The sequence below is a fragment of the Oncorhynchus clarkii genome, chromosome 9, assembly GCF_045791955.1.
Source record: "Oncorhynchus clarkii lewisi isolate Uvic-CL-2024 chromosome 9, UVic_Ocla_1.0, whole genome shotgun sequence".
NCBI classification, from domain to species: domain Eukaryota; kingdom Metazoa; phylum Chordata; class Actinopteri; order Salmoniformes; family Salmonidae; genus Oncorhynchus; species Oncorhynchus clarkii.
Window position 1 is genome coordinate 47,283,987 of NC_092155.1, and position 26,852 is coordinate 47,310,838.

General features: G+C 42.4%; 1 protein-coding gene across 1 annotated transcript; it reads left to right on the top strand.

Annotated features, from left to right (window-relative positions):
- Positions 1–7,540: 7,540 nt before the first annotated feature.
- Positions 7,541–23,464, top strand: LOC139416428 (serine/threonine-protein kinase 35-like). Its single transcript, XM_071165030.1, has 3 exons — positions 7,541–8,256; positions 12,345–13,143; positions 21,582–23,464. Exons 1-2 carry the CDS (start codon positions 7,713–7,715, stop codon positions 13,079–13,081), a joined length of 1,281 nt encoding a protein of 426 aa, XP_071021131.1. The 5' UTR covers positions 7,541–7,712; the 3' UTR covers positions 13,082–13,143; positions 21,582–23,464.
- Positions 23,465–26,852: the final 3,388 nt, after the last annotated feature.

Here is a 26,852-nt window from a genome sequence, read left to right on the forward strand (position 1 = left end):
TCGAAACAACAGGGGAAGTGTCTCTGAATGCCTCTGAAGTAGTGAACTACTATAATCATTGTCAGATATTGGTCCTGGAAGTGCTGGAGAGGGTGGAGGGCCAAGTCAGAAGTAAGGTCATGTGTTGTGAGGATTTTAATGCCCACAACACGCTTTTGGGGGGAGGGGGAAACGAATGGATGGAAATGGCCAAGTGATGGAAAATCTGATAGAAATCAAAGATCTGATGTGCCTGAATGATGGCCGAGAGACCGGGATTGATGTAGCCACAGGGAAAGAGTCTGCCTTGGACCTCACTGGTAACTACTGTAGTACGATGGCAGGAATCTGTGAGTGGGAGGTATGGGAGGAGTTGACAGTAGGGAGTGATCATTACCTCATAGTATGCACAGTAGGCCGGTGGGAGGTATCAGTGAATGGAGTAGGCAGGTGGGTGTTTGGAAGGGCAAAATGGGAGGAGTGTGGGGCAGGAGAGAACAGCAGTCCAATGGTAGGCGGAGGAGTGTGGGGCAATGGTGAGGAGTAGGAACAGGGCATTTAGAGTGCTGAAAAGGACGCATAACTTCCAACATCTGATTCAACATAAGCAGGCCCAGGTCCTTGTGAGGAGAACTATCCGTCAGGCAAAGAGGTCATGATGGCGTCAGTTGTGTGACACCATTGGAAGGGCGACACCTGTGGAAGAAATGTGAGGGATGATTAAGAGGATGAGGGGGATCAGAAGGGATAGGAGGGAGGATGTCAATGATGCGTTGAATGCACCATTTACCATGGCAGAGATGAAAAGCGCAATAGGTAAGGCTGGGTTACTTCACCTGGGTAAGATGAGGTGTGCTATGTTATGTTGGCCCATCTTAGTGATGAGGCACTAATATTAAGGAACTCTCACATTTTTGCTCACCTGAGTTAGAATACCCCATTATAAGCTGCAGACTATACAATTTAGCAAGAGTTTTCATCTATATTTTACGTAGCTGTCTACTTACCACCAGAAACTGATGCTATCACTAAGACCACACTCAGAGCTGTATAGGGCCATAAGCAAACAAGAAAATACACATCCAGGGGCGGCCTTCTCAAGGCAAGTGATTTTAATGCAGGGAAACTTAAATCATTTTAACCAGATTTTTCACAGCATGTCACCTGTGCCAATAGAGGCAACAAAACTCTAGATCACCTTTACTCCACAAAACAAAAACGCATACAAGGCTGTTCCTCGCCCTCCCTTTGGCAAATCTCACCCTAACTCTATCCTCCTGATTTATGCTTACAAGGAAAACTTAAATAGGAAGTACCAGTGACACGCTCAATATGGAAGGGGTCCATTGAAACAGATGCCAAGCTACAGGACTGTTTCTCCAGCACAGACTGGAATATTTTCCGGGATTCATCTGATAACATTGAGGAGTTTACCACCTCAGTCACTGACTTCCTTCATAAGTACATTGACGACATCACCCCCACAGTGACAGTACATACATATCCCAACCAGAAGCCATGGATTACAGGCAACATCCGCACTGAGCTAAAGACTAGAGCTATCACATTCAAGCAACGGGTCTCTAATCTGGACACTAATAATAAATCCTGCTACGACCTCCGACTCATCAAACCGGCAAAACGTCAATACAGGACTAAGATCGAATCCTACTACGCCGGCTCTGACGCTCGTCGGATGTGGCAGGGCTTGAAAACTATCACTGATTACAAAGGGAAACCCGGCCACGAGCTGCTAAGTGACGCAAGCCTACCAGCCAAGCAAAATGCCTTCTAAGCTCACTTCGAGGCAAGCAACACTGAGCCATGCATGAGAGCACCAGCTGAGTCATAATCATGCTTTATTCAACTTAAAAATATGTATATTTTTCTACATATCTAAGCATACCTCTTGAGCTGTCTGTATGGTCATTATTTTCTTAAAAATACTACATATGCATCTCTGCTAAAATATACAGTAAATTTAGTTATTTATTGCTTTTCTAAAGTACACCAACCTTGCCAGCAGGCATGCCAGCTAAGATAGTTAGACAAGCTAGCTACTTTATGTAACGTCTGCTTCCAACTCACACTCTCAAACACAGATCCTCTGAACGCAGCTCACTTTCCAGACCACTTTTTAGCTCACACTCTCAAACACACAAATCCCCTGAACTCAGCTCACTCTCCAGATCCCAATCACCTGAATTCTGGTCACCTGTTCACACAACTGTATGTCATTATCATCCACTATTTAGTTCAGTTCTTTGCACCCCATCATTGTGAGGTATTATTTGTTTTGTGACACACTTCTAGTTGGAGAGCTGTGTTTCCCATGATTTAATCCTCCCGTGATTTAATCCTCCCGTGTATGATAGTTTTGGCCTGCCTTACTAACTACGCCTTTTGCCTATTCCCTGCCTCTACTTTAGCCGGATTTCGGATTTCCAGTTATCAAACTATTGCCTGATCTCCAACGATGACGTTATTAGCCTTTTCCCTGCCTGTACTGTTGCCCTTTTGGAACCCCTGTGTATGACCATCTGCCTGCACCTGGACCCAGATACCTGCCTCCTCGTGTGGTCCTTTACAAATAAACACCTGCTGCGCCCTGCGCTTGAAACCAGCTCTCTGTCTCCCATCGTGTTCATTACACTTTAACTTGATTGATAGCATGAAATGGCTTCTTGGTAGCTACTGTAGTTATGATGTTGGGAGATTGGGAACCTATCTAGGCTAGCTGAAGCGAACGTCATAAAATTGCTAAGTGGCTAGTAATATTAGAGAGGAAAAAATAGAAGAAAAACATCTGAGATGGCACGTACCCCCAAATGTGCATGGTGCCTTTGTCAGGGATGACACAAGTTTCCCACTAGTAATTACCAGTTGGAGGGGTAGGCTACCACCTTCCCACTTGGTTATGAACACACTCAATGCAGCATAACGTCAATGTGTATTAGCTACCTCTGTTACAATATTTTTCCTACGTTTGTAGGATTTTTTATTTGATTTATATTACATAACACATTTTGATATAATAGGCATGATCATTGTTTACATTTAAAAGTTAAGTAACAGTGGAGAACTATAACATACTCAATAAGGGGCAGGTGATTTGATTTGAACATTTTAGAAGTATCAGATGGAAATACCCTATGTAGGACTAACATCCCTCTCTGACATGTAGAATAAAGAATCACATTGGTTCTATGCATGGCATTTCTATCTGTAAAGTTTGAGAACATTTGGCAATTGAACATGGCCCTGCTTTTTCTGTGAGATGGAGCAAGGGCGAACTTGATGTGCAGGGCAGTGCGACTAGAAACGAATGAGACCGATTGTTTGAGTGAGAGTTGTTTGATTACGTTGAAAGTTTTTTACAGAAATGTGGTATGAGGTTAATGGGAAATGGTGGCAAGGAGTGGTAGTGTGGACAAAAAAGTTGGTGAAGCAACAGCTGTGCTGGAATACGAACAATATGGGTGTCTGTTCTGATGGTATGGAGGATAAGGGTCAAGGGCCGGAATGGTCGTTAGTTGAAAGACAGGAAGAAGAGAGATCATGGTACAGACAGCAGTGGAGCGTATGGTAAAGAAAGCCAGAAGAGGGCCAAGGTAGGAAACAAGAGTAATTATGTGTTGGAATGGAAAGTGGTGATAGTGCTTGATGAGACCACAGGGCCACACTTACACCCTATCAGACTACTGTAACTAATGCCGTAGAGAAAGAGGTAGGTGAAGTGAAATTAGCTTGGTTCATTGGAAATGGTAGATTGTTAACATTGTGTGGTAGCCAGGCTCAGCAAGATAATATTTTGAAAATGTAAAAGCTTAATGGGAAAAGGATTAATAGCCATGTCTCTGGTGCTTATGTGAGATTGAGGGGAGTCATCACTGCCTCATGATTAACGTAACAACATACAGGAACTCAAGTCCTTTTGTTCACCTGACCTATAATTCCTCACAATAAATTGCAGAATATATTATCTCCCAAGAGAATTATCATCGGTTATTGTCATAGCCGTGTATATCCCCCCTCAAGCCGATACCACGACAGCCCTCAAGGAACTTCACTGGACTCTATGCAAACTGGAAACCATATATCCCGAGGCTGCATTTATTGTATCTCTGGATTTTAACAAAGCAAATTTGAGAACAAGATTACCTAAATTTTATCAGCATATTGATTGTAGCACTCGTGCGGGCAATACACTGGATCACTGCTACTCTAACTTCCGTGATGCATACAAGTCCCTCCCCCGCCCTCCCTTTGGCTAATCTGACCACAATTCCATTTTGCTCCTCCCGTCCTATAGACAGAAACTCAAACAGGATGTACCCGTGACAAGAATTATTCAATGCTGGTCTGACCAATCGGAATCCACCCTTCAAGATTGTTTTGATTACGCAGACTGGGAAATGTTCCGGGCAGCCTCAGAATAATATCGATTTATACGCTGATTCTGTGAGTGAGTTTATAAGGAAGTCCACTGTGACTATTAAAACCTACCCTAACCAGAAACCCTGGATAGATAGCAGCATTCGCGCAAAACTGAAAGCACATTCCACCGCATTTAATCATGGTAAGGCAACTGGGAATATGGCCGAAAACAAAAAGTGTAGTTATGTTCACCCAGGACCGTGCAAGGCAATCAAACAAGCAAAGTGTCAGTATAGAGACATAGTGGAGTCGCAATTCAAAGGCGCAAATATGAGACGTATGTGGCACGGTCTACAGACAATCACAGATTACAAAAAGGAAACTAGCCCAGTCACGGACATTGACGTCTTGCTTCCAGACAAATTAAACAACTTTTTTGCGCGCTTTGAGAACAATACAGTGCCACCAACGTAACCACTACCAAAGGCAGTGGGCTCTCCTTCTCCGTGGCCGACTTGAGTAAAACATTTAAACGTGTTAACCCTAGCAAGGCTGCCGGCCCAGACGGCATCCCTAGCCATGTCCTCAGAGCATACGCAGACCAGCTGGCTGGTGTGTTTACGGACATAGTCAATCTATACCTATCCCAGTCTGCTGTCCCCACATGTTTCAAGATGGCCACCATTGTTCCTGTTCCCAAGAAAGCCAAGGTAACTGAACTAAATGACTAAAGCCCCGTAGCATTCACTTCTGTCATCATGAAGTGCTTTGAGAGACTAGTCAAGGATCATCTCACCTCCACCTTACCTGCCACCCTAGACCCACTTCAATTTGCATACCGCCCCAATAGGTCCACAGACAATACAATCGCCATCACACTGCACACTGCCCTATCCCATCTGGACAAGAGGAATACCTATGTAAGAATGCTGTTCATTGACTACAGCTCAGCATTCAACACCATAGTACCCTCCAAACTCATCATTATGCTTGAGGCCCTGGGTCTCAACCCCACCCTGTGCAATTGGGTCCTGGACTTCCTGATGGGCCGCCCCCAGGTGGTGAAGGTAGAAAACAACATCTCCACTTCGCTGATCCTTAACACTGGGGCCCTACAGGGGTGCGTGCTCAGCCCCCTGCTGTAATCCCTGTTCACCCATGACCGTGTGGCCATGCATGCCTCCAACTCAATCATCAAGTTTGCAGACAACACAACAGTTGTAGGCTTGACCAACAACAACGAGACAGCCTACAGGGAGGAGGTGAGGGCACTCGGAGTGTCGTGTCAGGAAAAAAAACTCTCACTCAACATTAACAAAACAAAGGAGATGACTGAGGACTTCAGGAAACAGCAGAGGGAGCACTGGCCCATCCACATCGACGGGACAGCAGTGGAGAAGGTGGAAAGTTTCAAGTTCCTCTGCGTACACATCACAGACAAACTGAAATGGTCCACCCACACAGACAGTGTGGTGAAGAAGGCGCAACAGCGCCTCTTCAACATCAGGAGGCTGAAGAAATTTGCCTTGTCACCTAAAACCCTCACAAACCTTTACAGATGCACAATTGAGAGCATTCTATTGGGCTGTATCACCGCCTGGTACAGCATCTGCACCGCCCACAAGCGCAAGGCTCTCCAGGGGGTGGTGAGGTCTGCACAATGCATCACCGGAGGCAAACTACCTGCCCTCCAGGACACCTAAAGCACCCGATATCACAGGAAGGCCAAAAAGATAATCCAGGACAACAACCACACGAGCCACTGCCTGTTCACCCGCTACCATCCAAAAGGTGAGGTCAGTACAGGTGCATCAAAACTGGAACCGAGAGACTGAAAAACAGCTTCTATCTCAAGGCCATCAGACTGTTAAACAGTCATTACTAACACAGAGAGTGTACTGCTTACATACAGACTTGACATCATTGGTCACTTTAATAATGCCACTTTAATAATGTTTACATATCTTGCATTACTCATCTCATATGCATATACTTTATATTATACCATCTATTGCATCTTGCCTATGCCGCTCGGTCATCGCTCATCCATACATTTATATGTATATATTCTTATTCCATCCCTTTACTTAGATGTGTGTGTATTAGGTAGTTGTTGTGGAATTTCTACATACTATTAGATATTACTGCACTGTCGGAACTAGAAGCACAAGCATTTCGCTACACTCGCAATAACATTTGCTAACCATGTATGTGACCAATAACATTTTATTTGATTGGAATATATTTGTCCACAGATGATATTGAAGAAAATGTGAAGGGGGGCAGAGTGATTGAGGCCAAAAGGTTGATCAGTAGGAAAGAGGGCCAAAGAAGTGAAAGCTTATCAGTGATGCTGAGGTTTGAGAAAAGCACAGATATGATTCCTTAGTTTGAATGTTAGAGAATTTGTCCCATATGCACTGCAGTGTTTTAAATGCCAAAGAATAGGACATGTCCTATTCTACATGTCCTATTCTTTGGCATTTAAAACACTGCAGTGCATATGGGACAAATTCTCTAACATTCAAACTAAGGAATCATATCTGTGCAAAGTAAAGGAAAGAAAAGATGTGTGGAGGGGCTCATGATTACGGTGAATGTGGAAGCAATGTGAAGGTTAAGTGCTGTAATTCTGGGGGAGAACACAATGCAGCATTTGGTGGATGCCAGGTACAGGGAGAGTCTAGAGAGGCTCAGAGATATAGGATCAGTCATGGTGTATCGTATGCAGAGGCTGTAAAACAGATTGGTAGAACTACGGTGCGGACTGATGGAGCTTACATGGATGTACCTGTAATAAGTGGACCTACAGTCGGGGGCTGGTGTTTCTGATGGTCCTTGCAGGGTTTCGAGGCCTGTTCAGAAATCTTGTGCTCATGAATGTGCGATGTCAAAAGACACTTTGATAATGAATAAAGTTGACTTCATTGCTTTTATTGGTAAGGTTATCAATTGACTCGGGTTGTGTAAAGCAGCAGGGTGTGGTGGAAGTTAGTGATTTATTTGGTTTAGAATTGTATTTTCATGGTAGTACAGAATTGGGCAGATCATGATTGATCATACATTCCAGCACAGTAAGTGGCGGCATGCACTTAAACTATTGTTTGCCGACCGCCATGATATCATAGAAGAAGAATTCGGAGCAAGCCACTCCCTCCCCTCTCTTTTTGTACATTGGGGGCTGTACAGTTGTTTATTAATCAAATTTGTTCAAAGAGCGGCATCATATAAGTAGAGAGGGCTATCTGACGTTTAATCTACAATTAAACGTCACAGGTTTGATCATTCGTTTTGACTCAAGTAATGAAAGATACACATATTTTTCCTAAACACTTGTTTTCAACTAAAAAGAAGTCATGGATATATGCAACGCGAGAAGGCGAAAGATAAGAACCCCAAGAAGTCTGCGGGCTTTCAAAAGGCTGGTTGAAGCACAGAACGCCACAATGAAGACGAAACGGGAGGTAAAACATGAGGTGGTCAAAGTCTTGAGGGCGCTGGTGGTAGGGAACAACAATGAAGACATCGATGTCCCTATGGAGGAGGACTGTTTCTCTATGAACTTTTCCAAGAACGAGAACCTGGAGCATGCTATAGTAATGGCACCACGATACAATCTGTTGCGGGAGGTGGGAAGGGGCAGCTATGGGGTAGTGTTCGAAGCAATTGCTCTGAGGACTGGGGCAAGGGTAGCGGTTAAAAAACTGCAGTGCAACGCTCCCGAAAATGTGGAACTCGCTCTGGCCGAATTCTGGGCCTTGGCAAGCCTGGAGACGAAACACGAGAATGTGGTGCAGCTTGAGGAATGTGTGCTACAAAGGAATGGCATGGCCCAGAAAATGAGTCATGGAAATAAAAGGTCCAAACAATACCTGCGGTTGGTGGAGACTTCACTAAAAGGTAACTAACGTTAGCTAGTTCATGTTTACGTTGACGAAATCCACTGCCTGTTTGGTTGTCTTGTAACCCTTTTAATGACAGTAACTCGATTGAATTGATAAGATAGCTTGCTAGTTAGATCTGTGATCAATACAGAGCAGGCCAATCAAAACAATGGTTTCATTAGCAAGCTAGCTGCTAGCTCAGTGTTTTACCCATTGTTTGCAAAAAGTAGGCTAATTTTGCAAAAGTGTTGATCAGCATATAAAAAAAACGAGGTGGATAAGGGAAATAAACCAAAAGTGTTGAAAACATTGTGTAACACGTTACCTATTGTTTCTATTAGGATACTTGTTAGATGGGAGGGCAGTAAGTAAACATCTAGAATAGATTATCCATCATTATTGATTTCGTAATAAATTGTACGTTGCTCAGTGTCATACATTTGTTTTTAATAAAAAATATTGTCCCACCTATAGGTTCACGCTGCCATACTGTTGTATAGGCAGTTTGCTATTTCCAGCACTTGAGAGAACACAGTGTTCTAGTTGGCCATCAGTTAAACCTCTCCTGGTTGCAAATTTGCATACATTTTTAAATCAAGCAATCAATATTTCATGCAATTTATGATATTAACCTATGCTATTTCCTCATTTTTCTTATTATTAAATGCAATCCACTTAATTGTATTTTTTCCTAATCAAGTTTATATAACCTAAATGTAAAATGTATATTAAATAGGAGTATACATTTTTATAATTTGAGAAAAATATACTTCTGAATCTTGTTTTTAATCTCTAGGCTTAAAGTTTAGAGCTTTTAGCCCCTGTACTGCCTTTGCTGCCCTTTTTATAGTTGTCAATGGGCAATTCCACGGTAACTAAATTAGGCTGACTTTTTTTTACTTCAAAATGTTGCAAAACAAAAACCATTGATTTCAAAGTTCATCAATCTATACAACTCTCTAGTCAAGGACACATTTGAACTATTTCCACTGAACATTTTACAAAAACACATTTACTGAAAGAACTGTGCAGATGCTAAGTTTGGTAACAGAATGATGAGTTTTTATCACTTAATTATTAAAACAAACATGATATCGGTAAAAATACTGTAACTAATTGGTAGGTAGGTCTACCTTCTGTGAAATTTCATGATCCTCCTCATGAGGGAGCGAAATTAGAAAATATCTTTAAAAATTACAAAGCACAAGGCAATGTTTTCTGAACGTACAGAAGGCAAATCATTTATCAAAACTAAATATGTGTAGGTAATAGTTGGCAGGGTTCTTTACATCAACATTATTGTGTGTTATTTATATTACCTTAAGTCTTTTTCTGGTAGATGTTATCTAAGACCCCTTTTCTATCTGTTTGACCAGAAATCAGAACCTTTGCGTATTCCTAATTTTTAGGATTGAAAATGGTTGAAAAATGTATATGCCTTAATTAAATAAATAAAATGTATATATATGTGACTATTAGCTTTTATTTTACATGCTCCTTCCTATAAACTTCACATGTTGGTGCTCATGGGTCCTTTTACATGGAAATGCCCTTATGTAAGTGTCACCATTCGGGCCGTTACACTTGTCAACAAATTAAATATTAATCTAGGCTTCTTTTTAGCCAATAGCCATCATTTTAAAGACAGAAGGAGCTTCTCTGGGCTAAATAGTGTAAAAGTCAATAGAAATGTTTTGGCAATTTTTTTAACATTATCATCAATATCGGTCAGGTTAACCCACTTTCTGCACAGATTTGAGAGCATAGTGTTCTGAAGTCTAATGAACATAGGATGATCATCAAATTTATGAAAGCTTGTTGGTCAATATGTGCTCAGGTAACACACTTCAGCACTGTCTTATATGTAGGCTAGGCTACATGGATACGGCACTGTAGTGTTGTCTGCAATGCCATCTCACAAAGCTGCATTGTGTTGCTCAGGGCTTGTCCGGCAGGAAAATATCAACTTGATCCCATCTTGGAACAAGTTTCTGTCTGAGTTGATAAAGTAAGCTAGTTGTTGTATTGTAAGCTAGTTGTTGTATTGTATCTTGCACAATCTGCACAATTAGGTTACTCCCTGCATTTTATAAACTGAAATACTACATTTTGAAACAAGTTTTTTATTTAAATTTCCCCATAGGTTTTCAGAACTCAGAAGCTGCATGAGCAAAAATGTTGCCTATTCGGACCTTACCAATATCAGCAAGTCAATTAATGCGTTAGCCAATACCAAAACAATGGTTGACATTGTGGTTTAAAACAATTCATGAGACAGGTAGTTGTGCCTATTGTTTTTTTTCTCCAACTTCTCTCTGCCCTTGTCCCACTGGGGGTGTGACATTGTTGAATGTTGAAGGCAGTGCAGGGATGAAAAACAAATAGGATAAAGGGGGTTATTGGGATACTGTTTACATACCCATTTAAATCCCAGGTTCAACCCCACCATGTTGCTGACATTAGAGGGACTTGGCCTCGACTGTCTGAAGGGATTTGTAGTCCTATAGCTTGCATTAGTTCAACTCACCCTCCTCAGCTCTCAAATATGCTGACTAAGCCAGAACATTGTAGGGCACAGACAGATTACCTGTGTTTGCATTGAGTTGTAGTCTTTGGACACAGTCCCAGATACCCTAGCCAAGATCAGTGCATTGCTGATTGCACTGCTGCACACAGCCCTATCTTAATGTGTGTAGATGTTGCTTAGGCCTAAATAAACTGTCGCACACTAAGTCCCATTTGTTTTAATAGAGATCGTTGCACATGATGTGGAAGGGGGCGGGGCGTAGTTAGTGTTTTCAAAGCGGAAAGCCGCTCAGTATGTTTGGCAGCCTACCCTTGCTAAACCCACTTTGATATTTAAAACCGACCTAACCTGATTTAACTTCTAACGAGCCAGCATAAAAAGACTGACCTATGACTCAGCATCGGAAGCACCCGTTTCGTACCATATGTTACTTGAGCACTCTGTCATTTCCCTCAGATCTGGATCAAATTAGCGAGACATTGTTTGTTTTGGTACAAGCATTTCTCTCCTCCACTGTTGCATGAATATGTTGGACGCGTTGCAAGTTGGGGATAATGCTATAAGTACATTTATTATTTGCCGCCCATTGAGAATGTTAGTCTACTGGTTGATGGGGACCAGAATGAAACCATAGACCATTACATGCTGACCGGGGTCGCGCCATCGCACACATGTTGATTTTGTCCATCCACACCAGATGCGATCAGGACACGCAGGTTGAAATATCAAAACAAACTCTGAACCAACTATATTAATTTGGGGACAGGTCGAAATGCATGAAACATTCATGGCAATTTAGCTTGCTGTTGCTTGCTAATTTGTCCTGGGATATAAACATTAGGTTGTTATTTTACCTGAAATGCACAAGGTCCTCTACTCTGACAATTAATCCACAGATAAAAGGGTAAACCTAGTTAGTTTCTAGTAATTTTTCATCCTTCATGCTTCTTTTTCGGACTTTATATGTAGGTTGGCAACCAACTTTAAGGTGCATTACCATCACCAACTGCACTGGAATGTGGACCTCAGTTCATCTTTCAATTACCCACGTGGGTAAATGATCCTAAAAACCAATGAGGAGATGGGAACCAAGTTCTATTTTAACAACTGGCTACGCATACGCTCGTTAATGGTTTGGGTAAAATGATTAAATAACATGTATGTGTACGTTTATTTTTCAGCGCTCGCACGCTAACTCAAGTGGTGTGGTCAGCATGTTAGAGTCCCATTCATTAGCCTACATCACTCTGTGATTTGTTGTTTTTCCAAGTTTTTGTCATGGCACACTTGAAATCCCATATTGTCACAAATGTAAAAGCACCATGGTGCTTGCCACCAGATTGGCTTTGTGTTCCCTTCAGTCTTTGTTGTATGCTCAAAACGCTGAGTCGCACACTGTTCTTTTTACTTCATCCAAGAATCATCTCAAGGCATAGGGGAGTGAGCGGGTGTAAGCGGGTATCCGAGGCCTCCGCAATATTGCTGAGCTACGATAAATTAAGCCTAGTGTATGAGGCCTCTCACTGTCAAGTGTGTGTGTTTTTGCTACCCTTTAATGCCGTTTTGTCTTTCCCCAGGTGAGCGGATTCTGGGCTACCCAGAGGAGCCGTGCTACCTGTGGTTCGTCATGGAGTTCTGCGAGGGCGGGGACCTTAACCAGTACATCCTGTCACGGCGGCCTGACCCGCGCACCAACAAGAGCTTCATGCGTCAGCTGACCAGCGCCGTGGCCTTCCTACACAAGAACAACATTGTGCACCGCGACCTCAAGCCCGACAACATCCTCATCTCCCAGAAGTCGGGCTTTCCTGTACTCAAAGTGGCCGACTTCGGCCTCAGCAAGGTCTGCGCTGGCTTTGGCGCCGGTGGCAACGATGGCGAAGAGCAACCCACAGCTGGTGGCGGGGACGGCAGCAACAACAAGAACGTGAACAAGTTCTGGCTGTCGTCGACTTGCGGCTCGGACTTCTTCATGGCGCCCGAGGTGTGGGAGGGCCATTACACGGCCAAGGCGGACATCTTCGCCCTGGGCATTATCATCTGGGCCATGCTGGAGCGGATCACCTTCATTGACGCTGAGTCGAAGCGCGAGCTGCTGGGCACCTATGTGCGGCAGGGCAGCGAGATCGTGCCAGTGGGCGAGGCGCTGCTGGGGAACCCCAAGATGGTCCTGCACATCCCGCAGAAGACACGCAGCACCATGTCGGAGGGGGTGAAGAAGCTGCTGCAGGACATGCTGGCGGTCAACCCCCAGGACCGGCCCGACGCCTTCCAGCTGGAGGAGCGGGTGGACCAAGTCACGCGTGCTGCGTGACACCGCTCCCATTCCCCTTTCCAACCCCTGGTCAGTCAGAGAAGGGACTGCTCTTTTACCAGGTAGGTTATCTTCCTTCTCACATAGACACACACACATTTCACCTGCTCACTCACTCACTCACTCATATAGCTTCACTGAAGAGTTGACCCTTATTAAATGTGACCTAATAGCAGTTGCTCCTATTTCACTGTCAATTGATCCTATATTAGTCAGCTGTTTAGCAGCCCTGTCAGTGCCCTCCTGATTTGTTAGTATGTCACTCATGTGTTTGGTCTGCCTCCACTTAATTTTCAAGAATCACATTCCTTTTTTGCATTCCTAGGGGGTCAGTTCTTTTTTATTTATTTTATTTTTATTTAACCTTTATTTAACTAGGCAAGTCAGTTAAGAACAAATTTATAATGTTATTTACAATGACGGCCAACCCCTAACCCGGACGACGCTGGGCCAATTCTGCGCCGCCCTATGGGACTCCCAATCACGGCCCGTTGTGATACAGCCTGGAATCTAACCAGGGTCTGTAGTGACGCCTCTAGCACTGAGATGCAGTGCCTTAGACCGCTGCACCACTCGGGAGCCTTGTATTAATACCCATGTAAATCAGTGAAAGCTATTCTCCTCACTGCCACATTGACTTTAATCTGAGATAAACTGTTCTTGACTTAGTAGAGGCTTTAGCCTCCCCTCTCTGTTCAGTCGCACTCAGTGCCGCAACACAAGAGAACTGGTTTGCTGGTAATGCCTTGACGCACAGTCTGCTATTTCAAATACAAACATGCTGGTCCTGAGTCCAGACAAGCAATTCTGCATGCCAGAGATCCCTCGCTCAGTCTCTTACGACTCACTCGTTTTTCTGCTTATTCATTTGACCGCTCCTCCCTCCCCCTCTTTTTAATTTTTTCTATTTCTTCTTTCTCTCTGGCTTTAATCAAAACCACACTACCTGCCCTGAGGGGCAAAGTGTACCCTGTACGGTTGCCAGTGCCATTCCAAACTGCATCGCTCCCTCCCTCTCTCTGGCCCACTTTCCGTTCTTTCATAACGCTCTCCTGCTCTGACAGATCATCCCCTCAGGGGCCTTTAGTTTAACACTATGTTTGCCTGTAGATGAGCAGATCAGCCGGGCTCGTCCGCTTTCCAAAGCCAAACCTGGCCCAGCCCTCCACTTCCTGCTGCTGCTCCTCTGCGTGAGTATGGGAGATGGTATCAGTGCTCTGTAAACAAGCCCTATTCTTCTTGGGCTGAGTTGAGTAACAGATGCCCTTTGCTTACCTCTCAGGTACACTCACATCACATTTGATCATGACTTATTGGAATTTCTTGGCAGGCTGCTTAATTCCAGTTGTCTTAGCCATTTGGACTTTCAGGGCGTCTAAGGACATTGTGCCATGTTAGTCTTTGGGCCGTGGATGTCCTCACCTTGTTTTTCGGAGAGACTAAGTAGACTACTCCCAGTGCCTCTGTGGTTGGCTGTAAGACACCCGTTTCTTTTGAATACTTGATCTGCTCGCACTCAAAGTATTTGAAAGAAAACCAGTACTTTGAACCCAGGTTTCGGCACTCTCATTGCCAGGGTGAAATGCAGCACGGAACAAAAAGTGTAAATCATAGTCCACAGACGCTGAGACACAATAGTCCGGGTTCCCATTGTGACATAGCTACAAGGCTCTGAGACCACCATCCGCGGTGGATAATAATCCCGAACACGGACCTCCCCACAGTTCTCAACTGCAAATCAATCGTCCAATATTCTACAACACTGCTGTTGTGCTAGGCGTACACATTTTTGACTATGATAAACCCTTAAAGAGTAACTGTCAGACACTGGGTGAGCCACAGGCTCCATTCTTCATGAGCTGATTTAATTAAGTCTGTGCGGGACTGATTTTGTTCATCCCACAAGATCTAGTCCTGAAAATGTTATTTTAGGCGTATGTGACGCAGCTTGCTTGGCAGCCCCTGTCCCAGGAATTTAACGCCATATAGGCAAGATCAAAATGCACAAAAATAGCCTAAACAATGTGTTAAAAATACCAGAGATTCTCACATGGGACATCTAATTTTTGGCTATCAGTAGTGCCCATTATTGGGCTATTTCAGCCAACAGGCTAGACATAGTTTGGAAGAGAGCAGAGTTGGGGCGAAATGGAATAGGAGATCAGACACTTGACTTGAGCTATGTTTTGCATACGTTTAGGAGTGGGAGTAAAATAAATGTAATTAATATTTAGTCGATGTTGGAGCCTATCATATCCAATTTTTTTGTCACATGCTTCGTAAACAACCGGTGTAGATTAACAGTGAAATGTTTACTTACTGGTCCTTCCCCAACAATGCTGAGATAAACATTGTAATATAATAGAAAGATAATAACATAAGGAATAAATGCACAATGAGTAAAGATAAGGGGTGCCAGTACCAAGTCGATGTGCTTGGTTACGAGGTTATTTAATTAGATATGTACACAGTCCCTTCAAAAAGTAATCATGCCCCTTGAATTATTCCAAATGTTGTTGTTACAGCCTGAATTCAAAATGGGTTAAATATATTTTAAGTCGCCCATCTATACACAATAACCCATAATGACAAAGTGAAAACATATTTTTAGAATTCTCTGCAAATGTATTGAAATACTTTGTAGCAGCACCTTTGGCGGCTTTGAGTTGTCTTTGGTACGTCTCTATCTGCTTTGCACATATGGATCTGGGGATTTTCTTCCATTCTTCCTTGCAGATTTTCTCAAGCTCTTAAATTAGATGGGGAGCGGCAGTGAACAGCAATCTTCAAGTCTTTCCACATATTTTCAATGTGATTCATGTCTGGGCCACTCAAGGATTATCAAAGGAAATTTGATGCACCAGAGCTCAAGTGTCATAGCAAAGGGGTATGAATACTTATGTCAATTAGATATTTAATTTTCAATAAATTAGCAAACATTTCTGGAAACATGTTTTCACTTTGGCATTATGGGATATTGTGCGCAGATGGGTGAGAAATCCATTTAGAATTCAGGCTTTAACACAACACAATCTGGAATAAGTTAAGGGGTATGAATACTTTCTGAAGGCTCTGTATGGGTAGGAGTAATGTGACTAGGCAACAGGATAGATGATGAGCAGTAGCAGCAGCGTATGTGATGAGTCAGAAGAGTTAGTACAAAGCAGGATCAATGCAGATAGTCAGCGAGAATTAGCCTTTATGAATAGTGCGACAGAGGTGCTTTTAATACAATAGAAACAACAGAAAGACAACCTTTTAGAAAATCTGCTGGACTTAAAAGGTTGTCTGTCTGACTGCCCTCTCCCGCCCGCAGCATGAAAAACGCTGATCGCGCCGCAATGATCTCTGTCGGGGCCCACGGGAATGCAGCGCTTTGCTTGGTTGCATGGGATACAACTGAGACTTCACGCAGCAGACAGCTCAGAGGAATGGGGCAATCTTGTCAAGAATCTCGTCAAGAATCTCGTCAAAAACGTGTCAACTCAAAACCTCTGTGGATTAAGACAGTAGCCTCACGCTACGTTAGCTCACATTTTAATGGAATTGGTTGAATGTGTTAGATTGTGCTCAATCTCTAAGGATCCTTCTAATAACCCTAATCTCTCGACGATGAGATTGAGGACTGGACGGTTTAGATATCTGAAGTTCCAATCTGACGCTCTGAACTTGAACCCAGATGGTCAGAGTTTTTGGGGCACTCCGACCAATCCCCAATGCTTTAGACTGCCGTTCCCCTTTTTTCCCCTCGCCACTCCCCTCCCAGCTGCCCAGTGTGCCATGAGTGTCAGTGAGTTAACTGTGAAGTAGGGCCGGGCGCAGGAATCAAGGTTTTGTAGAAATGTTTGTCTTTTTGGTCTCATCTGCTTCACTCCTGCTGTTACTGTTCACCTTCTCATTTCCACACATACAGGAAACCCCTCCCCCTGGCCACTCACCACATCAAAGATGAGCGATCACGTCTTCCTGACTGATTTGGCCCAACAGAATCATATTGACACCGAAAGACATTGACTTTATTTTACTGTAATAGAGAAGTTACCCTCTATTGAAGTTACCCTCTATTGCTCCTATTTTTATGTTTCAACTCCTCAAACTGCACACAGAGCAGACTACTAAAACAGAAGTATCAATGAATATTGATTGTTGTGCGGTACCACTTACTGTTAGAAGCATTTTAGCCAAAGACGGATATACTAGCTGTTCTGGTTAAATTTGTAACAAAAATGGCATTTTCATAGACTGACTTGAAAGCCATATCAGTGAATATTGCAAAAAAGCAGGTAAAACTATTTTGATAAAGTAATTCAATTATTAGTGGGTATTATGGTTGTGGAAGGCTTATATTTAGCCTAGGTATAACTTCACAAGCCCTGAATTCATTTGATTTTTGCTGACTGTTTGAAATGCAGTGTATTTGAAAGTTAATTGTGCAACAAAGCTTACTTAGAGAACATTAACAAAAAAATCTCTCTCATATATCTCCACCTATAAAAATAATCAAGATATGATTTTTAGGCCATATCGCCCAGCTGCGTAGTGTTGCGTGTCTCTCGACCGGTGTGGAGTGGCCTCATTTTCTCCTGCAGGATGCAGGGATATCTGTTATGCCTGTTATGTAACCCACCCCTGGTACCCTGTCTGATGGGAGAATCCATCATCTGTCACACGGGGGGGGGTGAATATGGTAGGTTGAGGGGGTTATCGGGGGCTTACAGTGAGGTGGTGGGGTTTTAAACCTGTGTTAAATACAAATCATTTCAGTGTTCAAGGATCAGGCTGAACTGAAAGTGCATCTTCTCTGTCCAGTACCACCACCACTGCCGTGGGCATCCTCCATCACTGTTGTTGTTGTCCAACGTCTCTCTCACACACACACACACACTTGCGCACTCTCAGAGCGGTCTATGGTTACTGTTAGCTCCTTCTATGCAAGGGTTTACTGAGGCTCACGTTTGGAACATTTTGTCCTCTGCCTGCCTCTACCCAGATAAACCAGGCCAATGCGCTTTAGCTTTTCCCCCGCCTTTACTTAAACTGAGGTTCTGTTTTATTTTGAGCATCTGTGTTTTGTTGGCCATCTTTTTTTATTGAGATTGAGTGCCCTGCACATGAGTAACATCAACAGGGAATATTGACTGTGGTGCCTTACGCAAGTCTTTCTATGTACAGTGTATAGGTTCCAAACTGGGTCTAGTTCAACCCTATCCTAGGGCACACGGTACACTTTAGGTGAGCAGAAGAACGCATGTTCAAACTTGGTAGTCGCTCTCTCTCTCTCTATCTACTATCAGTCTATATGGAAATGGTGTCGTTTAGACAGTGATTTGGCTGTATGGTACAGCATGTACTCAATGTGTTCTGTGGGTGTGTCTCACCGTATGTATAGAGGTTTGTTGTCATGGAAACCGGTTGGGGGGGTGACTGAAGTCAGTGAAAGCTAAACACAATATTTGAGTTGATTGAGAAATGCCAACAATGTCACTTTTTATATATGATTTTTGGGGGGAGTGGAGGGCGGGTGTCCAAGAACGAGAGCGTTTTTGCTTAGTTATGTAACCGGGGTGTTTTGAACTTTGTTTTGCTGTATGCACCCCTCGGTCTCGTTTCACCCTGCCTGCGACTGCCTGTGTTACTGACTGGCAGTGCTGGGGTTCTGCATTGGCATGTACAGTTGTGAGTCGACCGTATCTGTGCTGTGTTTTGGTTTCAATCACTTTCTTTTGTCAGGCACACTGGAGTAGGCTATACAGTGTGTCTTTGAGCATTGTTCTGCTGAGCCTCAGTTTGGTCTTCTGTCTGGAGCCTTTTTAAACTCTCATTTATTGATAAGACGTGCGCAAAAAAGTAGTTAGGAGCTTGCTCTCAGGGATATTTTTAGTGATGAACTCAGATTTTTTTTTAGATAAGTCTCACTGCTGCTATAGCTTCACTGAGTGTCTCAAAGATCCACACACATTTGCCAACCCTGACCGAAACCATGAATCACCACTATCCCACAAATACTCAACCCCCGTTGATATCTAATCACTTCAAGATGGGTGAATTACCTGAGGCTGGAACGGTGAATTCCTCCCAAACCTGAAAACAAACAGGCAGGCACAGCCAACCTCGGTGTGAGCTTGGGCATTGCGTAAGTTGCGTTGCATAAGTTTGTCAGTTTCTCTCTTTTGCTTTTTTTCCCCTAAGCGCTTTTAATGGTTTTCGCTGGTGCTGTTGTGGTCGTACAGAGAATGTTATAACTGGTTTCGGGTTTGGGTGAGGACCAGACTCCTCTGCTAGTTTTAATTGCTTGCACTCACTCACTCACTGTTACAGAACTTGCCTGGCAGTGGTGGACTGAGGCTTTTCAGTCCTTATAAAACGCAGGAGCAGAAATTATTATAGTTAGTTGAGTATAAGAGGGTGGCACATTGGAGATCTAAAGAGGAGCTTAAAGACCGAGTGCAGTCAAAAACGTGATTTCCCTGCGTTTTATATATAAACGCAACATTTAAACTGTTACATGAGCTGAAATGATCCCTGAAATATTCCAAAAACACAAAAAGCTTATTTCTCTCCAATTTTGTGCAAAAAATGTGTTTACATCCCTGTTAAGGTGCATTTCTCCTTTGCCAAGAAAATCCATCCACCTGACAGGTGAGGCATATCAAGAAGCTGATTAAACGGCATGATCATTACACAAGTGCACCTTGTGCTGGGGACAATGAAAGGCACTCTAAAATGTGCAGTTTTGTCACAATATATTGCAATAGATGTTTCAAGTTTTGAGGAAGCGTGCAACTGGCATGCTGACTGCAGGAATGTCAACCAAAGCTGTTGCAAGAGAATTTAATGTTAATTTCTCTACCGTAACCCGCCTCCACCATTGTTTTAGAGAATTTGGCAGTACGTCCAACTGGCCTCACAACTGCAGACCACGTGTAACAATGCCAGCCCAGGACCTCCACATCCGGCTTCTTTACCTGCATGATCATCTGAGAGGGGAGGGCCTGGCTCCCAGAGGGTAGTCCTATTCCCTCCCAGGCCCACCCATGTCTGCACTCCTTCCCAGTCATGGGAAATCCATAGATTAGGGCCTAATTTAATTTATTTAAATTGACTGATATCCTTATATGAACTGTAACTCAGTAAAATCTTTGAAATTGTTGTTTTTGTTCAGTATATTTCCACGCTATGAGGTTGGAATAATACTGTGAAAAGTATGATGAAACCCTTTTACTATGAGAACTGCTTGAAATGTCAGCCTTTTTCGGTGGGGTGGAGTTTTGGCCTTCCATGGTGACAGCACCATGCAGTAAATTAGTTAATAGATCAAAAATAGAGTTCCAAACCTCTTTGCCAACAGCAAATGTTCAGTTTTCCCCTCCCCCAGCTCAAACCATTGACAGTCCTAGCAAAAGTCTTGCTTGAGAAATTGCTCTGCATGCTAGTGGCATGGGTGAAAGTTGTGTTTCAGCAGACTTTAAATGGCCCTCTGCTCAGAATAGGTGTCTCCCACCTCCCACGAGTCTTGACAGGATCTCTAGATGGGTTGTGTTCATTAGGCACTAACAGACCAACAGGAAGGGACTACATGGACTCTTCCAATAAGAACCGCTCATTTCCATTTTTTCGTTGCAAAATATTTGAAAGCATTTTATTTTGCTTGCCTTAATAAAGTGACCCTGGCACAGTCTTCCTCCTCAACAAGCCTGCACATGAATGGGAGGTGAAGTCGGCTACCACCATCGATCGATCCCCTCTGGGCTTAAGAGCAATCCATAATGGCTGGATTTTAGCCTGACAGTGTCAGCTGCTGCAGGGCCCTTACAGCAGCTGAGAGTGCTGCAAGCAGTTAGTGAAGGAAAGGGGCCCTTTTGCTCATGGAACACAAGTGCTGCAGTGGTTGCTGCACGAGGGGGAGATTCATGGGGTTGTGCAGACTTTTTACAGCCTCAGTGGAGACCACTGTAAAAAAAGCTATTTTTTAAACTTGTAAAAATCATCAATATATCAATATAATTATCAGTGTCATTTTTTTAAATGACATTCGAGCAGTTTGTCTTTTTCATGTCAAGTGTTTTTTTTTTATGCATCAGTCCAGCTGGCCCACTTGTGCACATACCATGTGGTATGAGTTATGCAACCTATCCATGGCACGTACTTCACTACTTAATAGTGTGCATCATTGAGATTAAAGCGAAAACTAAAGGATCTGGGTTACATCATCAACAGTTTCAGTGTTTGTTTGTTTTTTGGAGTGGTTGTCATGGTATTTATACCATGACACTATCGGAAATCTCGGACTTGTCAACCAATCAGGGTCTAACTCCCACCAATCTCGCACATCTGAATGGCCTTGCATAATGGGATATTTCTATAGGCTATACATTTTGTATGCACAGATCAGAGTTCCACAGTACACTATTAGCACTGCCTAAAGAATTATGATAACCTGTGGGCCTGTATTTCATATTGACGAACATTCAATCATCTGGTTCTCTCTCTTTCTCCACAGATTGGTATACAAACTGAAGGTGGGATTCCACATCTGTACAGAGGTGTAAAAAGGGACTCTGAACTGTGAAACCTCTACAATTGCTCCCAAATGTGAAAGAATGGAGGGTTTGCGGTCAGCGCTTCTAAAATCAGGACACCTTTATCGGGAAAGCTATGCAATAAGTCATATGAGAAGTCAGGTCCTCTCCTATTCCCCCTCCCCGCCTTTTATTTTTTTAAAGCCCAAAGACATTCACTAATGGACGACGGTCAAGTATGCCAGAACACAAAGTGTTCCTTGGCACACCTGGTTTGGAATGGGGGCGGCAGTAGCCTTGAGGTTGGAGAAGCAGGCCAGCATCTGGAGGGTTGCCGGTTCGAATCCCACTGCTGAAGAGGGCAAAAAATATGGCGGGAGTGAGCCAGCAGGTGCCACCTACCTCTCCAACCTAATGTGTGTTTGTGTGGATGTGTGTGTATCCGGGGGGTTAGATAAAATGTCCATCCTGTAGGGACTAATAAAGTATATCTTAATGGCCACAAGGAGTAATAATGATTTGTTATTTGATGAGCTGGTTTTCACAATACATTTTTCTCAATGTTGTTTTTTAATTTGAATTGGTCCGAACATGTACTGTTTCTTCCTTCTTCTCCGATGTTGACGTGTGTTGGATGGGGCCACATAGGCTAGTATGGATGGATAATCGTTCACGTATATACCGGAGAGGATAACATGTTGCACTGTGTACCCTCTATACCAGAGTTTTAAAAAGTATTCCTAAAACGACCAACGATAATGATGTAGAAGAAGGGACTTGTATACTGTGACTTGGAAATGTGAATTCAGTTCAATACAACTTTATTTATAGACAATTTATAAAGGTGGGTTATATTGGGTAGTTCAGTACACAGCGCCCCATGTCCCCTGTCCTCAATGTGGACACATTGCACTAGTATCAACCAAACAGCATCATCAACACCCCTGTTCCCCTCCCTCTACACCCTTGTGCCTTATTAGACTTTCATCAAATGGAGGGGTAACCAATTTGATTCCTAAGTAGTTTGATGTGGGGTTTTTTACATGCAGTATATCATTTTCCTTTGGTAGCAGGCCTATATAATATGATAATATTGTTATGTCGTGCATTTGAAGCCAAACGGTGCCATCTCCCTATATAAGATCATAAAATGGTTTTAGGGGAATTACCTATTGCGTAAACCAAATTGTACCAGAGTTGTGGACACTGATGTCACAATTTTAATATTGGGCTAAATATAAATTGATTATGTTATATATCCCAAAAAATGTGGTTTGAAACGAAATCATGTTAATTTCAGACCGAAAAATTGACTGATTAGCTACTAACTACGATGAAAAGTCTTACATTATTGTATGTCACTCACTATTAAGTTGACATTGACAGTGTCTTTTTTTTTATATACAGAAATGAATAATGAAATGTGGCTGTTGGCTACTGTGAGCATGTTATGGTTTCAATGTGAGGTTAGTGTATGAAGATTCAGGACCCTCACCAAAGGGGATATTAGACTCACTTTAAGCCTAGTGCCAATTAAAGGCAAAGCAGGCAACTTTGAGCGCTTCGAAATTCCTTTTAAACTCGCATTTACTTCTTTGACTTTGGATATTGTAACCATAACATTTGCTGATAACATCATGTAAATAATGCTATGGAATGGGATCAAAAGGACAGTTGTGATCAACAACGTCTGATCTTTGTAATTGAATGGCTTTTGAGTATCTGTTGGAGGTTCTTCAGTTTAGGATGTCGATTGTTTGGCATTGGTAATAGTTCCCCCAAGTAGCACCACGACTAAAAAAAAAGTGGTTTTAAAAAATCACCTTTTCCTCGCTCACCATAGAGCCGTTTTTAGTTGTGCCACTTCACTATAAACGAGATGTGTGTGGGAATAACAGTTGAATGGACAGATACTATTGTACACACACAAAAACGCATAGTCATCGTCGTCGTTTTTCAAACACTACCACTTAAGAGTCTACCATCTAGATTGTGAAGTGTCGTTTTGCAATGTTTCTGACTTGTAATGACTCTTCCTAGTATTTTACTAAGTCCGAGTGACAATACCCGTTCACGTAATGGTTGACAGTCTAAACCAGGGCTGGATCTTTCCAAAAAGCTAATCCTGGATTGCAGAATGTGGACTTCAGCAAGCACCAACCAACAAACAGTTGAACCACAGCATATTGGGAATGTTCTCTGTGTTGATCTATTCACCTTTATTTTAAGTGAGCACGGTAGTTGACGATTGATTCATAGACGTGTTTCCAGGATTCAGTTGGGACCGTATCTTGTGTCAAGGCAACCCATTCTTTCCTTTTTTTATTAGTCTAGTTTCCTGTTTTTTCTTTTCTTTCGTTAACGGCTATTGACAAACACTCGGATCTGTGTTTGATAGTCTAGTCCTACCTCAGTCTCCTTCTCTGACCGTTGTCTTTCACTAGACCGTCTCACTAGATTACTTTTAAACTGGTTTCGGTCTAGACCTGTTTAATTTGCGTTTTTAGAGGGCCATTTCTTTAACTGTGATAGGTTTAGACCCGAGTCAGTTTTTCTTTAACCTCAACCAACCTCACTGAGGTTAACCTCAAACTCCTCTAAGACGCTTTTAGATTTTCTTTTTTTCGCTACCGTTAGCTACTCTGATCGCCGTTTGAGATTTTGAATACTTTACCTTCAAGCTTCTCTGCAGATAACTTTGCCTTTTTAGATTTTTTAAATTTTTACAGATAATCTCAGAAGTTAACACACCTCTTTCTCAGATACCTCTATTTTAATGTTAGACTGTACACCCAGTGACACTCAGCTTTACTTAAGAGACCAGTTTGTTACCTGGAAAAACCTCTTGTAACCTCTGACCTCTTTCGGTGTTAACAAGTAAGTGAGCACTCCCTTTAACGTCATGGCAACGTCTACTGTTGCATGACTACTCTACGTTCATGTTTTACGTTGAAATATACTGTATATGATAAGGGAACTGAAGCTCTTTCCGCCACCTATTGTTCATACATGATGTCGTATCTTGTTGGGAGTAGTGAAGACTTTGCATGTAGGTTACATGTGTATTGCCATGGTTTAAGGGGAGCACTAGTCATACAGCTACCGTAATGATTATGCTTAAAAACCAACCCACTCCTCTATGCAACCTTCTTTCACTGTACAAGGAACCAAACCATTCCTGGTGTTCTGTTCTCCTGAACTACTACTTCTTTCAGCACCTATGTCAAAGTGTGTGTATACAGTACGTATCATGTAAATTATGATTTTTTTTGTTTAAGAAGCTAACTTGAGCCATTAGATGTTTTAGTAAAGCATATTTTTTGTTGTTGCTGTAAATGTTTGACAACTTCAGTTTCTCTTGAAATAAATTATTTAAAAAATAAGTCTTTTTTTATTAGGACCAAATCTTTCATTACACATGACATAAACTGCATTTTATAATTAATTGTCCAATATACATTGGGCTCAAACAAACCTCTGCTAGCGATCTAATCGTTTATGAACTGGTTGAACCACCTATAGTATCTAACTACCAAGTGCATGGCACAACTAGAATAGACAGATTGCATTAACAAATTATACTCCCACATTTAAGAATGTATTACCATTTTGGTCCTAGTCTTTACAAATGTAATTTATAGTAATGGTTGAAACAGAATACATGGAATGGTTTTGAACATTGATACCATTCCAGACACTATTGTGAGACGTCATCTTCTCAGCAGCCTCCTGTGCTGTATTTGTCTGTAAATAAATGTGCTAACTAAATTATCGTAGTTGGCGTAGGCTACATTTCCAGTCTGATAATTGTATTGATGTCAGTCTTCCATGTATCTTTTTCCTGATTCGATTTAGTTCAGATGGTCTGCTAGTTTTATTCTACAGTTCTTCGCTGCAACCAGTTTTTTTTTTGTGGCTCGGATTTCCGTGTAATCTCCGTTTGTAGCTGTTAAGAAATCCAGTGGTAACCCGCAGGTGGTGTGTCTTTGTTGCAATACTTTGGTTCTAACGAGCTCAACACATTACCCTGTCTCTCACCATTGTATTCCTCAAAAATAACATTACTGTTTGTACTGGTATTATATAACTGGGTGTTTATACGCTTTATATATTGTTCATTGAGGTGGATCCCATAAAATGAAAACTAATAAACCACTTTCAAAATAACTTTTCACTAGTCATTTTAAAGACCACAGAGACGACCTTTTATTTGGTAGCCAAGCTGCAGTAAAGCAGAGCTCCAACTGATAATGTATACCTTTATTTAACTAGGCAAGTCAGTTAAGAACACGTTCTTATTTTCAATGACGGCCTAGGAGGAATGGTGGGTTAACTGCCTCGTTCAGGGGCAGAACGACAGATGTTCACCTTGTCAGCTCGGGGGATTCAATCTTGCAATAGTCCAACGCAATAACGGCCTGCCTCTCTGTCGTTGCACTCCACAATGCCTGTTACCCGAAAGTAAGCGAAGGTAAGTTGCTAGCTAGCATTAAATGTATCTTATAAAAAACAATCGTAATCACTAGTTTACACATGGTTGATGATATTACTAGATATTATCTAGAGTGTCCTGCGTTGCATATAAACTGACTGAGCATACAAGTATCTGACTGAGCGGTGGTAGGCAGAAGCAGGCTCGTAAACATTCGTTCAAACAGCACTTTCTTTGTGCGGCAAGCATTGCGCTGTTTATGACTTCAAGCCTATCAACTCCCGAGATGAGGCTGGTGTAACCGAAGTGAAATGGCTGGCTAGTAAGCGCGCGCTAATAGCGTTTCAAACATCACTCGCTCTGAGCCTTCTAGTAGTTGTTTCCCTTGCTCTGCATGGGTAACGCTGCTTCGATGGTGGCTGTTGTCTTTGGGTTGCTGGTTCGAGCCCAGGGAGGAGCGAGGAGAGGGACGGAAGCTACACTGTTACACTGGCAATTCTCAAGTGCCTATAAGAACATCCAATAGTCAAAGGTTAATGAAATACAAATGGTATAGAGGGAAATAGTCCTATAATTCCTATAATAACTACAACCTAAAACTTCTTACATGGGAATATTGAAGACTCATGTTAAAAGAAACCACCAGCTTTCATATGTTCTCATGTTCTGAGCAAGGAACTGAAACGTTAGCTTTCTTACATAGCACATATTGCACTTTTACTTTCTTCCCCAACACTTTGTTTTTGCATTATTTAAACCAAATTGAACATGTTTCATTATTTACTTGAGGCTAAATTGATTTTATTGATGTATTATATTA